The sequence below is a fragment of the Otolemur garnettii genome, unplaced genomic scaffold, assembly GCF_000181295.1.
Source record: "Otolemur garnettii isolate 467f Iridium unplaced genomic scaffold, OtoGar3 scaffold00011, whole genome shotgun sequence".
Classification (NCBI taxonomy): domain Eukaryota; kingdom Metazoa; phylum Chordata; class Mammalia; order Primates; family Galagidae; genus Otolemur; species Otolemur garnettii.
In genome coordinates this window covers 4212816-4227067 of record NW_003852406.1, presented here as the reverse complement: position 1 = coordinate 4227067, position 14252 = coordinate 4212816, and the positions used below count along the sequence as shown (strand labels likewise).

At 44.0% G+C, this 14252-nt stretch overlaps 1 protein-coding gene across 1 annotated transcript in view; it reads right to left on the bottom strand.

The window, feature by feature from the left end:
* Window positions 1–6838: 6838 nt before the first annotated feature.
* The window catches only part of GLDN (gliomedin), a 66548-nt gene continuing 59134 nt past the window's right edge, over window positions 6839–14252 (bottom strand). Inside the window, exons 7-10 of the mRNA XM_003784356.2 lie at window positions 11834–11917; window positions 11611–11736; window positions 10480–10630; window positions 6839–7512 (exon numbers count right to left, since the gene is read on the bottom strand). Of these exons, the coding sequence (XP_003784404.1) occupies window positions 7035–7512; window positions 10480–10630; window positions 11611–11736; window positions 11834–11917 (839 nt within the window). The 3' untranslated portion in view covers window positions 6839–7034. The remainder of the gene's footprint in view (window positions 7513–10479; window positions 10631–11610; window positions 11737–11833; window positions 11918–14252) is intronic.

The window sequence follows — 14252 nt, the reverse complement described above, 5'->3', positions numbered from 1 at the left end:
AAAGAAAGAATATTTACTAAAAGTGTGAGTTCTGGTGTTAGACTGCCTGAATTTGAATCCCAGCTCCACCACTTTCAAGCTGAGTGATAGTGGGTGAATTTCTTAATCTTTTAATTTGGAAGATAGATATGAGACTATACTTTACAGCAGGTGTCCTCAAACTATGGCCCGCGGGCCACATGCGACCCACCTAGGACATTTATCCGGCCCTCTGGGTGTTTTTGCCACCTCTGTCTGTCCTGCTTAGCAGCCAACTCGTCCTGAGCCCACAGTCCGGCCCACCAATGGTCTGAGGGACAGTGAACTGGCCCCCTGTTTAAAAAGTTTGAGGACCCCTGCTTTACAGCCTTCCCATGAGGATTACGTGCTCATGGTAGTGTAGTGCTTGGCACATAGTAAGCCCTCAAATGTGAACTATGATGAGGACATTAATTTTGCCACCACCATGGTATTTTTTTTTTCTTTGCAGTTTTTGGCCAGGGCCAGGTTTGAACCACCACCTTCGATATATGGGGCCGGCGCCCTACTCCTTTGAGCCACAGGCACTGCCCCATGGTATTTCTTTTATAGGCTCTTTGGAGAAAGTGAAGTAGGAAGTTTTGTATCCCATGTGTGCAATAGTCCTTAAGTTGGCACAGTAACATCCATCCTCAAGGGTGGCCAATAAAATGTTGTGAATTGTAGGTACCATTTGAAATATCATAATTATTCCAGAGGTTAGCAAAATGTGACCTGTAGGTCAGCTCTGGTTCACCGTTCACCAGCTGTTTTTGTATGGTCTGCAGGCCAAAAAAATTTTTTACATGTTTAAGTGGTTAAAAATAAAATAAAAAAGACATTTTTTGACTCATGAAAATTATATAAAATTCATTTTTCAGTGTCCATAAATAAAGTTTTATTAGAAAAGAGCCATGCTCATGAATTTACAAGTACATATAGTCTGTGGTTGTTTTCAGCTACAACAGCAGTGCTGAGCAGTTACAACAGAGACTGTGTAGTCCCGAAAGCCTAAAATACTTGTTATCAGGTCTTTTACAGAAAAATCTTGCTAACAAATTTGATTTAACCTATGCTTTAATTTCCCCTTTATTTCCAAATGCCCACAAACTCTACACAAACCGTAATTGGGAAGTGGCCAACCCAGACATCCCATAGGTCACTATCTTCTCGTCCATGTCCTGACCTTAGCAGAGCAGACCTTCTTTTGTTGGAAGTTTAAACTTTGGAGCTTGACAACTCTGATCTTCAAATCGAGGGTCTGCCCTTCTGCAGGAGATGAGAGCCTCTTCATATACTGGAGCTTTGAGCAGGCCTCAGCCTTTTCACTTAGCTTTCAGTTGGTGATTAGTCATGCTCAGCTTTTCATTATTTGTTTCCAAAGGATCAATCAGGTTTAGCAGTAGCCACTGATTTTGTTATCCTTTCAGTCTCTGTTTCTTCCAGAATTCTCAAAACATCTGCTATGTAGCACCAGCGAATGCATTTCTTTCCACTGGTATGCCATTCCATTTATCAGCAATACCATTCCACTTATCAGCAATACCATTCCATTTATCAGCAACACCATTCCATTATCAGCAATGCAAGTTCTTACTCTTCATCCAGCTCATCCCAGTGGCTATTTATGCTCGGTCTACTACCAGCCTGGGGTCCTCACTGCAGGTGGTGAGTGATCAAGCACCAAGACCCATCTCAGTGGCTTCTCTGTGGGACTCCATCTGGTCAGGGTGGCCAGATTTAGCAAACATAAAAACAGGACTCATAGTTAAATTTCAATTTAAAATGAACAAATACATTTTTAGTACATTTTGTGCAATATCAGGGATATACTTTTGCTAAAAAGCAGAAAACATAATTGTAAAGTCAAGAAACGATGTTTTCTCTTAACTCTGGCACTGAAGCTCTCACCTGGGGTGAATCAATAACCTTCCCTGGTCCCATTTCCTAAGACTTTAAAATGAAAGGGTTGGATCAGGTGTTCTGTAAAGGTCCTACCCTGTGTTGGCCTTCTATAATCCCATGATTGTGGATGCGGCCTCTTGGCAAGCAAGTTTGAGATATTGACAAAGCCAGATTGCTAAGACAACAAGAATCAGATTTTGGAAGTAGTTTAACCACCTGTCCCTCAGACTTAAACTTAACAACTTAACTTTAACTTTAACTTAAGTTAACTTTACTCACTTATTAAGGTTAAGCACAACACATTGCTTGGAGGGAAGAGTAGTGAGACTGCAGATTAATTCTATCCTTACATGAAATCTTTACAGTGAATGACTATAAGTTTAGATGTCTTAAAATCATATGCAAGGTCTGAATGGTCCACTTAAAGGGCAAGACTTCTGTTTTCGTCTTGGACTTTTCTTTTTTGGGTTGTAATATTTCAGTTATGAAAGTCATCAGCAGTACACGCATGGGATGGCTAATAACAGAGACACTCTAAAGCAGGCATCCTCCTCAAACTACGGCCCACAGGCCACATGCAGCCCGCCTAGGACATTTGTCCCGCCAGCCGGGTGTTTTTGCCACCCCTGCCCGTCCTGCTTAGCAGCCAACTTGTCCCAGGGCCCGCAGTCTGGCCTTTCAACAGTCTGAGGGATAGTGAACTGGCTCCCTGTTTAAAAAGTTTGAGGACCCCTGAAGGTTAAAAAGAAGCTCTATATTTATAAAGGCAGCAAGTTTCATTATAGAGGGAAGTTTTATTGTAGATTTATTGTGTCAGTAAGGGACCTTTTCTTGGGGGTGTGACAGTGGTACCCACCTGATCTACCAGGGGCCTGGTCAAAACTACTGACACTGTGTCCCTGACCATATCTGCAGCCCATAAGGCCACAGGCCATAGGAACAATAGGGTCACTCTGTTTCCCTGTAGGGAAGAACTATAATATTATAAATTTCTTTAGAATCACATAATTTTCAGAGTATTTCACATAGAAAAATCAGAGGGAAGTCATGCCAGTATCCACATTTTAAAGATGAAACAGAGGTTCTAAGAGATTGAGATTTCCCTAAATTCACACAAATTCAGTTTTTAAAATTTGTTTGCTATTTTTAGCCTCAAATATCATGTTCTCCATTGCACAATATCCTGTTCTCCGTTGCCTTACCCGTGCAACAGAGAACACAAAACATTGTATCTGTGTCTATTTATGACCCAGTCCTAGTTACTACATGTCCATTTTTCATGTTTTATTATACAGAAAATGATTTTTCACTACCTTATCAGATGGAGCTAGCAAAGTCTGAGAGTTTCCACAGAGAAGCAACCAATATAATTCTACCACAATATTGTTTTAGGTTGCTAATTTTTCTTTTAATTGTTACATATAAATGAACAAGAGGCAAAAATAACAACACACTTGTTTTAACATGTGATTGTGCTCAGCAATGATTATTTTATTAGATGAAAGTTAAATAAATTATAACCCAATGGACATTCAGCATTATTCACACATTCAGAATTTGTGCAGATTGGAAATTACGACTCTTAATGATGTGATACACAAGGTCACAGCAGCTGACTAAAAACCAAAAAGCCCCATCACATACTTCTCCTTCATATGGTTTGAAATCAGATAGTCATTGCCAGAATATCCGCTGTGCCATTGGAAAATGACACTTGACTCTTTTTCTTTTTTTTTTTTTTTGAGACAGAGTTTCACTTTGTCACTGTGGGTAGAATGCCTTGGTGTCATAGCTCAGCAACCTCAGTCTCTTAGGCTCAAGTGATTCTCTTGCCTCAGGCTTCTGAGTAGCTGGGACTATAGGGGCCTGCCACACCCGGCTATTTTTAGAGACGGGGGTCTTGCTCTGGCTCAAGCTGGTTTCGAACTCCTAATCTCAGGCAATCTGCCCTCCTTGGTCTCTCAAAGTGCTGGGATAACAGATGTGAGCTATCACATCCAGCTGGAAGATGATAGATTTGCATCTCCTTGGAACTTTTCACCTGGTGACTATGAAGGTGCCTAAGATTAAAACTCTTCTTTTAAAACTTTTGCCCCAGAACTTTTCATGTCATAGCACCTGTGCCTGATGATACATTGAAATCGGAACCAAGTGCTTAGCTAATGAAAAAGGACATTTTATCAGTTGAAAGAAAATACTTTGAAATAGGGTCTGGCCTAGCTTTGAGGATGGACGGGGGTGGTTTTATTTTCTTTCCAGTGGGAAGCTATCTACTTTAGATTACAGAAGAATTAGAGAATTATCTGGTTTGATTCTGACATCAGAAGTGCAGATATTTGGAAAGTGCTTGAAAGCGACTTTGGTTACAAGTAAAAGGTAAACTACATTATCTTGACTTAAAAACATTAGATTGTGCGTTCCATTTTAGCAGTGAGCCCAAAACTTTTTAAAAACCCAAGTACTGTTTGCAGGAAAGCATAAGTAATATCTTAATTCTTTTCACTTTGTAAGGACTGTCAAGTTAATTATAAAATTTCCCCTGTTATTAAACATTGGTCAAACTTGGTTGTCCTCACATGACTACACTACAGCTAAATAACAACACAGTAACAACAAAAACAAAAATCCTGGTATGAGCTTTACTAATGATGAGTATATGATTCCTTACTCACAATTAAAGGAGCCAGAACCAAGATAGCTCAGATATCAAGACTTGGGCTTCTAAAACATTTCTCTAAAAGGAATATGTGCTAATTCAATAAGTGATCTCTTTGGTTGTTACCATATATACAATTAACATGTATATTACTATGACTGATAAATACTATTATTACTATGAAATTATATTCATATCCAGGTCTCCTGTGTTCAGAACCAGCAACATATATATTTAAATACTCTATAACAGCGCATCTGAACCTATGGGTCGTGACCCACAGGAACTGTATTAAAACCTTTGCAACATTAGAAAGGTTGAGAACCACTGCTCTAAAGAACACTAGCATTCATTAGACATACTGATTTTGAACATGAAACTCTGTTACAAAACATAATTCTGAAAAGAGTATTTTTTTTTAATTGTTGGGGATTCACTGAGGGCACAAAGAACCAGGTTACACTAAGTGCATTTGTCAGGCAAAGTCCCTCTTATAAATGTGTCCCTCATCCAAGAGGTGTGTGAAACACTGTGTGAAAAGAGTATTTTTTAAAAGCTGTGATGATATGACAACCAAGCTAGTGAAAAAGTCGGGGGGCGGGGGGAGGTTCCAATACCCATTATCTTGAGGACATAGCAACAAACAAGTCACTAATAGCTGCCTGGGGATTTTTTGGGGGGAGGGGAAGCTTTAAATATTTAATCTGTATATACCCTAAGGTTTAAAATGCTTTTATTATATAGATATATATGTGTGTGTGTATATATATATATACATAGTGTAAAACCAGGACTCCGGGCCACTGAGAATAGATTTGGGCCAAGATAAAAAGTTTCAGAACAGACAAATTAGGGCAAATTGCTAAAAAAAAAATCTTTATGTAAGATTTTCCCTTGTTCCCCTTCTTGGCTGCAAGGCCCCAATAACTTTTCCCCATTTCCTCTCTACTCTCAGTGGCCCTGCCAGGACCTGAGGGCTGGGCTGAAGGATATCTAAAGAAGTTAGTTGGTGGAAAATCCTCTCTCAGTGGCCCTGCCAGGACCTCAGGGCTGGGCTGAAGGATATCTAAAGAAGTTAGTTGGTGGAAAATCCTCTCTACTCTCAGTGGCCCTGCCAGGACCTTAGGGTTGGGCTGAAGGATATCTAAAGAAGTTAGTTGGTGGAAAATGTGCATATTTTAGGGTATTTAGAAGCTAGTTAAACTGGATTCTCTCCTGGTGTTCAAGGGGAGCAGATCATATTCTTGAAAATTATGATAGGGAAAGAATAGCTCCCTAACTGCTTTGTGGGGGACACTGCTATCACCCTTCCCCTCTAGCAAAAAACACAAGCCACATCAAATGCCACTTCTTTGTCTAGGAAAAAGCAAAACAAAATAGGTTCTGGTGTATAAGCCCTTCCCAGCATCAAGCTCAGTTCATATTCTTAATCAGGAGTCAGCAAAGTTTTTCTGCAAAGGGTCAGGTAGCAGTTTTAGGTATTGTGGCACACAGACTCTGTTGCAGTGACGGCACTGCTATCATAGAGGGGAAGTACTCACAGACTGACACACACACACAAATGAGGGTGGCTCCGCTCCAATCAAACTTCATTTTTCAAAAGCATTCAATGGACTGGCTTTTGTCCTCAGGCCATCATTTGTCCACCCCTGTTCCAGATAATAACCACAAATGGTGCCTCTCTTCTGAGTGCTGTGAAGTGCAGCTAGGCTAATACCCACTTACACAGTATTTAGTACACACATAGGGGACCCACAGCTGTGGTAGAAGAAGCCCGAGTGACCTGAGGATTCAGTGTTTATGATCCACAGTTATAAATCACTTGGTCAGAAACCAGTAGGAACCTGTTTCATTTAAAAAGAAGGGAGCAGGTAGCTGTTTCTGGCTTTTGCTAACCTCAGAGCTGCAATCAGGAGCTGAGGATAAAGGTCATTCTGTTGTGGCTTGTAAAGATGCAAAGAAAAGCAATAAATTATGGGTAAGGGGCACCTTAGGATCCCTGCAGGGTCAATATATCTTTCCAAGGCATCATATGTAAGTCAGCACTGAGGAATTCACTACTCAAACGACAAGACTTATCAACTCAAAGGTTAATTTGTTCAGCACGTGGCTGAAAAACCAAACAACAAAACCAAATATATAATGGCAATAGAATTTCCTACAGGTGGAGGAAATCTTGCCAGTCATCTTAGCCAGCTGTTTCATGTTACTGATGGAGAAACAACGGCTCAAGAAGAAAGCAGCATCTTTCCCAGCTTGTTTGTGGAGGAATCACCCAGTAGCCATTTTAACTTCCAATCCATTGCTATTTCACTAAGCAACCTGATTTTAAAGGAGACTCACAAGCCATATAAACACCTATATCAGGAGATTATCTTCTAAGTAACCAGCTACCCTTAAAGACAAGTTTTCTGCTGAGATAGAAATGGCCCCAGAAAACATCTGAAATTTACTGAGGGGAACAAAAGGCAATTTGTCACTGATTTAATGTTGTTGACAAAAACTGCACAGGATAGAGCATTAAATGGCCATCTTCCCATGTATATAGATGCTGATCTCTCATGTTGTATGATAACATGGCAAGAACAGATTGGGAAGTTCTTAAATCAAAGTTTGCATTGATCTGTTTCCCTCCTAACAAATCAAAGGCAAATGTTATCCTCATATCTTTGGTGTCTGTGACATAGAGGATTCCTTGGGCGATGAAGGCGTTGCCAGCCTTGGATTTGGGGTACGTGGTATTGATGTGTTGCACCACGGAAAATGTCTTTTCCTCCAGTTGTGCTACGAGAATACTCGAGCCGTCCACACTTGAAGCATAGATAATCCAGAGGCCCTTTTCATCCACAGCTAGATTGAAATAAGTCTTGGAGTTTGCAAAAAGGTATTTTCGATCAAAATACAAGGCGTTTTCAAGCTTCAGAGTTTGGGATGTTTTTTTGTCAAATTCAAATCTGAAATGTATAAAAGAAAAAGACACGAGTCACCATTTTTGTAGATGAAGGTGATCTGTTAGGCTTCTCTTAAACTAAGTTAGGTCTGAGGAGAGGCCTGGGATTCTGCATTTCTAACAAGTTCCCAGGTAAGGCTTGTTCTGGTGGTCCTTCAACAATCTGTGAACAGCAAGGTTGTAAGGGCAATGACTAGCTTCTCCAGCAGAAGAAACAGAGAGGCAGTAGCATGGTTTAAAGCAGGCATCCTCGAACTATGGCCTGCGGGCCACATGCGGCCTGCCTAAGGACATTTATCTGGCCCGCTGGGTGTTTTTGCCACCGCTGCCTGTCTGCTTAGCAGCTGACTCATCCTGGGGCCCTCAGTCTGGCCCTCCAACGGTCTGAGGGACAGTGAACTGGCCCCCTGTTTAAAAAGTTTGAGGACCCCTGAAAGAGAATACTCCTCAGAGTGAGAACGAATTCATGTCTGAGTGACCACTTACTAGCTGTGTGATCCCAAGAAAATTACTTTACCTCACTAATGCTCAGCTGGTTGGTGACCTCCTAAAACGCCCTCTCAAAGATACTTAGAGCTGCAAGGGCTGTAAAAAGTCCAATCCTTTCATTTTAAAATGAAAACAAAAGAAAAAAAAAAGAAAAGATATAAAACCAAAAGAAGTAACTAGCCCATGGATACAAGTAAGTAGCAGAGTCAGAATATAAACTTGGATTTTCTAACTCTAAGTTCAGAAGTTATTCCTTTATTCCATACTAAATTTGAAGAAAAAAAATTTTTTTTTTTGAGACAGAGCCTCAAGCTGTCCCCCTGGGTAGAGTGCCGTGGCATTACAGCTCACAGCAACCTCCAACTCCTGGGCTCAAGCGAGTCTCCTGCCTCCACCTCCCAAGTAGCTGGGACCACAGGCGCCCGCCACAACGCCCGGCTATTTTTTGGTTGCAGCTGTCATTGTTGTTTGGCGGGTCCGGGCTGGGGATTCGAACCCGCCACCTTAGGTGTACGTGGCTGGCGCCCTAGCTGGTTGAGCTATAGGCACCGAGCCTGAAGAAAAAAATTTTATAGCCTTCTAATATAAGAAGAAAGTCACCAGTTGAGAAAGGATGTAGCAAAGTCATGGCTGGAAAGAACGTATTGCTGTCAGGTAAGTAGGTGGATAAATTAAATTATGGTATGCAATCACATCCCCCTTAGCTCCTGGAGGCTGTCTGATTTGGCAAACTCCAAATCCAGATCCTCTATCAAAAAAAAGTAAATTACGATTCAAAAGTAACTAATCCCAGAATGAAAATCCCAGGACCTTCAGCTAAAAAAAAAAAACAAACCACCAGAGGGTGCCATTGAGCAGCAGAAGAAACATCAAGTGTGTGAATCTGTGGCTATGCATTTGAGCATAACAAACTTGAAGTTGATTAAGAAACCTTGAAGTAACTTTGAAAAAAATTGGAGGGGAGTGAGGGATTGGAAAGGGTCCCTGTCCATCTCAGCTCACAGGAATTCTCCTTCCTCTGAATACCTGGAATTCAGTACTGTCATTTGGCCATCTGGTCCCAGCACCTAGCAGCTGCATTCTTTGGTGAGGCTTTGTCCCTCCCAGTAAGAACAGGGTCTGCCTGCCCCTTAGCTCTCAGCCCATAACCTGTGCACCACAAACTTAGCTACCTTAGAAGAAACCCTTTCTTAAAGAGGCCAGTCCTCATTCTTGGGGCATTTTCACCCCAAAACTCCTCAGCTACCGCCAACTCCATGTGACAATAGCTCTGTGTAACATGGCAACAGGGGTCCACCAACTAATTGAGAAGCATCACAGGAAGGAGCTTGTCGGGGAGTGAGATCAGCTGCCCGTTCCTACCAGCATAAGACTCTGCCCAAATGGGGTGGCCATGGAGGGGAAGGGATGACAGAGGAGTCAGAGAGGACTCCTCCTGCCACAGCCAACACTTGAGTCTAATGTGGCTCGATCTAACTGCAGGTTATATTAGGAAAACTGTCCCCATCCTAACCTGAACACACAAATGCCGAAAAAACTGTTAAAGCTAGACCTGGCTAAGGGCAGGAGGAGGATGAAGTCAGGAGAGAAGGGACTTAGCCTCTCTCAAGGCCACTGTTTCTTGTTTTGAATGACTGGGACTGTGGCACTCATAATACTGGGATTGTTGTTTCACATGGGGTAGAGCTGGAAGGACTCAGAGGCTTAGTCTATCTTTGTAGTTGAGGATATAGAGACCACAGGAGGTGGTGTCTCTTATCCAAGGTGGTGTCTCATAGAGTAGGCAGAAGAGTTGGAACCAGAAAACAGGCATCTTGGTTTTCAGTTCATTAGTTTCTTGATTTGCCCAGGATGACCTGCTTCTGCCTCTAGAGTCCAGAACTTGATTTCTTCTCGAACCATAAACATACAACTTCAGTAATTCTTGTGGGGAAGCAGAAAGGCTCAGCTGCTGCCCTGGGCACAGTCTGCCCAAGTGACCCCTCCCTTGCCCTGGGGAAAGCGGAGGGAGGTCCACAGCAGGATGGCCGGTCAAGCTGAAGGCCGTGACGCCTGACTTTGGGTTGCACTCTCTAGTCTTCAATGATCTCAGATGTGACATGAAATTCCTCACACCCAAAGTTTTCCAAAATAAAACTAGTATCAGAGAGTGACACCTTTGGCCAAAGGGAGCTCTGGGTTCTGGCTGCTCCCTTCCTCAAAGGATGAGAAAACTACTGCCCCTTACTACCACTCCATCTCTACTTCTGCCTGGGCCTGACCTTCTTCACAGCATCCAGATAAGCAGTGAATGTATAGCCCAGGGACTGCTGGGACGCTGGGCTCACTCCCTGTGATTCTGATTCATTCAGCCAACAAACCATGATTGCCCTCTGACTGTGTGCAGGCCCTAGGGACATAAAGATGGTGGAAACACAGTCCCTGCCCCTAAGGGGCTCAGGAGAACCCCACTTAGCAGGTGTGCGGTGCTGGAGGGGCTTACCTCACTATGGTGTTGGAACCGCCTTTGTGGTAGTAGAGATAGTTGTTGTAAACAGCATGCCCACAGCCATGGAAATAATGTGGGAGGTGGATGAACGTGTAACTGCCATTCACAAGTGAGGGCTGGTCTCTGAATTCCTTCACCATGATACCTGTCGGGGGAAGCCAGAGAGACTCTGTTACCTGCTGTCCAGCCGTCACAGCCTGGGAGTGAGTCCTCCAGAGGACTTGAAAATGCAGAAGTCACGAGTGAGATATTCCCAAGGTCCTTTGTCCAGTATAAAGAGTTCAAAGTGCAATTCTCCCCATGAATTCCTGGAATGTCTTTCAAACCCAGTAGCCACAGAATTGTCTTTGCTTCTCCTGAGAGAACTGTGCGCCACCCTCTCCCCAGCCCACTCTAGGAGAGCTGTGCAGGCTGACACCAGGAGTAACAGCAGGTCCTTGGCACTTTCCCAGTCACCTCGGGACCCTCCCTTTGCTCTTCCTGCACTTCACAGCAGCCCCTACTAATGAACAGTACCACTCTTCTTTCTTACAGTCACAGAATCCTTCTTAGCTGGTGATCTGGGCAGTTACTAACAACTGACCAGTTAGCGCTGATGAAATAAAGCTGTTTCTCCAACCAGGCTGTATACCCCACTGGTAATTCCTGGCCACATTCCTTTGGGACAGTGCGACTGGGGTCTCATGCTTTGATGCTGTATAACTGCAAGGTGACACCTTGCCTTCTTCCCGGGGCGCTCTGTCTAACGGGTGTCTAAGAAAGATGGCCAGAGGTGCCACTCTCCTGGGAGGTGGCGCCCTTAGAGAAAGAGGTGTTTCTTCTACATTTTAGTTTGGGGTTTATAAGGCCTGTAGTCGTGATCCTATTTGTTTCCTTCTGGATACTTTGCCTAAAATCGGATCGGCTTAGAGTGTCCTGGTCATGTCCTTGTGACCTGAACGGCAAAACTTGTCACCATGAGGAATGTATTCTGCCCATTCATTTGTGCTTTCTAAAATAAAGAGCAATTTATTAAACCAAGTAGCAGGAACTTCAGACACACAGAAACAGAATAAGCCTGGAGGTAGGTGACAGATGAAAAATACAGTTATTACACAGACATGGATTGTCTGCCGTTGAAAGTACCTGAAAAGTGTTCAGTCACCCAGATGCGGTCATCACTCTTGTTAGCAGACTCTCTTATCCAAGTCCCAAATGTCTCCGTAAGTTTGAATACTTGCGTTGGTTTTCCAATGGAAGTGATCATGGAGTCTGCCCCAAGAAGAGAAAGAAAAGTTACTCACCTGCTAGTTATGACTTTAAGGGATCCAGCTTCCAAATTTTAAAACAGGATGTTTTGTTTCTGTACCTGCTTGAGGGGAACGGTGCTCGTGGATCTTCTCTTCAGCTTTACCAACCAAGGTGTCATCATTTGGTATGGCACATGTCTCTCCTAAAATAACAGCGATACTCAGAGCAAGACAGCTGGTGCAGTGTCATCTGTGTAACTTTGTAATTGCTGCTTTTCCCACCTCATTCCAGACTTCAGTCCCAGAAGCATCCCTGGCAACAGGCCTGCCAAGTTTCTTGGTTGCTTGCTTTTAAGCACCCAAGCATTCCCAAATTCACTGTCCCCCCTGCCCTACTTGGTGAGTTCCCAACAAACTTTCCATGACCACAATTGCTAAGATAATACAATTCTAAGAGGGCGTCAGAGAAAGGGAGAAAGTGACCTATACCACCCATCCAAGCCCTCAGCAATTTGAGGGGGAAAGGAGGCTTGTTGATAGCTCCTTAGCATCTCTGGCAGGTGGTATGCATGACCGCATTGTTCTGGAAGGATTTTCACTCTCAGGGAGGTTGGTGGGGGTGCTATGAGGAAGCAGCCTCAAAGATGGGGTAGTCTACTTTACCCAGCTTCTCCTGGGAGAAGATAAGGAGAGGAATCACAGCACCTCAGAGGAAGAAGGAACCTAGAGTCATTTGGGCCCAGAGACGCTGGAATCTCCTCCTGACCATTCCCCGCTGTCTCTGCTAAAGGCCTGCAGGCCCAGGTGCCTGATTCACGGTTGGTTTGAGGCTACACCTGAGCTATAATTCATTCTCCTTGGCTTGTCAGTCTTCCCCTTAACGAATGGGTTTCATTCAGACCTTGGTGAAGAGGTACCTGGGGTAGCAGAAGCCAGGCAGGGCAGAGGGTGGGCTGGACTGCAGAGAGGGCAAGTTGGGCCTTTTGGCTTTCTGGGAAAGGCCAGGCCTTCCACCTAGACAAATTCTGAGGGGTTCAAATCACTTTGTGGTTATCAGAACCGGTGGCTTCTCTGCTGTCAGTAGGGAAGCTCACAGAATAATCTGAAGGGTTTCTTATCAGTAAGATACGAAGGTGATTACATGATCTCCAAGCTTCTTCCTAGCTGGATAGGCCCTTGTTTTTCTGAATCCCTTGACTATAGGGAGATAGCAATATCGGGGGTCCATTACAGCTTCCCCACTGGCAGTCCTGCTGCCTCTGGGTTTTATTTGGAGCTTCCACTCAGGAAATTAAAGGATGTTAAGGAAATGGAATTGGAGCAGGAGAGAAGGTCAAGTTCAAATGCAAATGCTTGGTAACCCAGGACTCATTTCTAGGAGGCAGAGTGAAGTTAATGGGCTGTCATTTAAAGCAGTTTTCACAACTCCAGGCCCAACCCCTGCCCACCCAGCCTCTTAACAGGTAGGCCTGGCAGAGGAGACTGCTTCTCCAGGCACAGACTGTCGCCAGCTGCTAATTTCCTTGGCAAATTAGAATTCTGCAAAAGCTCAGGTCGGATGCCTTCTCTTGGGGGAAGGCCCTGCTCAACTCATTCTCCCTGTGAAGCTGCCCCGAGGGCTGGTGCTAACGGATGGGGTGGCGCTGAGCTTGCTCTGCTGGAGTGATTATGGCGGGGAAGATGGGAACCTCTTTGAAAGCACAGATTTGCCCACTCTGACAGCAGAGTGTATGCCCCTGAAATTCTTCCATGAAGAATAGCACACCAGACAGAACTGAAGACTGTTCAGGAAAGTGGCAGTAACAGCCACAAGTCTGAGAGAAATTCCAGGTAGGATCCTCCTCTCTGTTTGCCACAGAGGTGATGGCCTGGAGTTGCAGCTCCTTGTGGGTTAAGTGAGGGGATAGATCCTAGGCTGCCTCTTAGGGGAAGTTCTAATGTCACACTACAAATATTTTCCATTAACATGATCCTTGATTTCTAATTAGCTTTCAATCCTGTGGCCACTCCTGCAACAAACTAGCTAAAGAACATGTCCTCTTGGCCTGGGTCAGGTCTCAAAGTGCAGATCTCTGCCTCTGAAAGGACAATGCCCTGGCCTAAGAGCTGGGGCTTTACAGTCAGGCACACCTGCATTCAGATCTGCGCTCTGTATTACTAATTGGATGAACTTGGGCAAGCTGCTTACCTCCTTAGGGGGTCAGTTTGTATCTGTTAAATTGGAGACAGTGATTCGAAAATCATGGGATTGTTCTGAGAATTAAATGAGCTCAGTATCAGCATCCTACCTGGCACTGGACAGTTAGTGGTGGCAGCAGGAACATTGTGGTCACCACCTGTGAGGAGCTAACCAATATGAACTCTCCAGCACCAGTTGAGGCCCTGACTCTCCAAAGACTGTGTCACTGTGAAAAGTTACCAGCTGAGCTTTAGGGGAAAGGGATAGCGGATAGGCCAGGTGGAGGAGAAGATGAGATAAATGCAGGGTAGAGGAGAGGGCCCGGCCCCGGGCAGACTGCTCAGACCTCCCACGAGCAT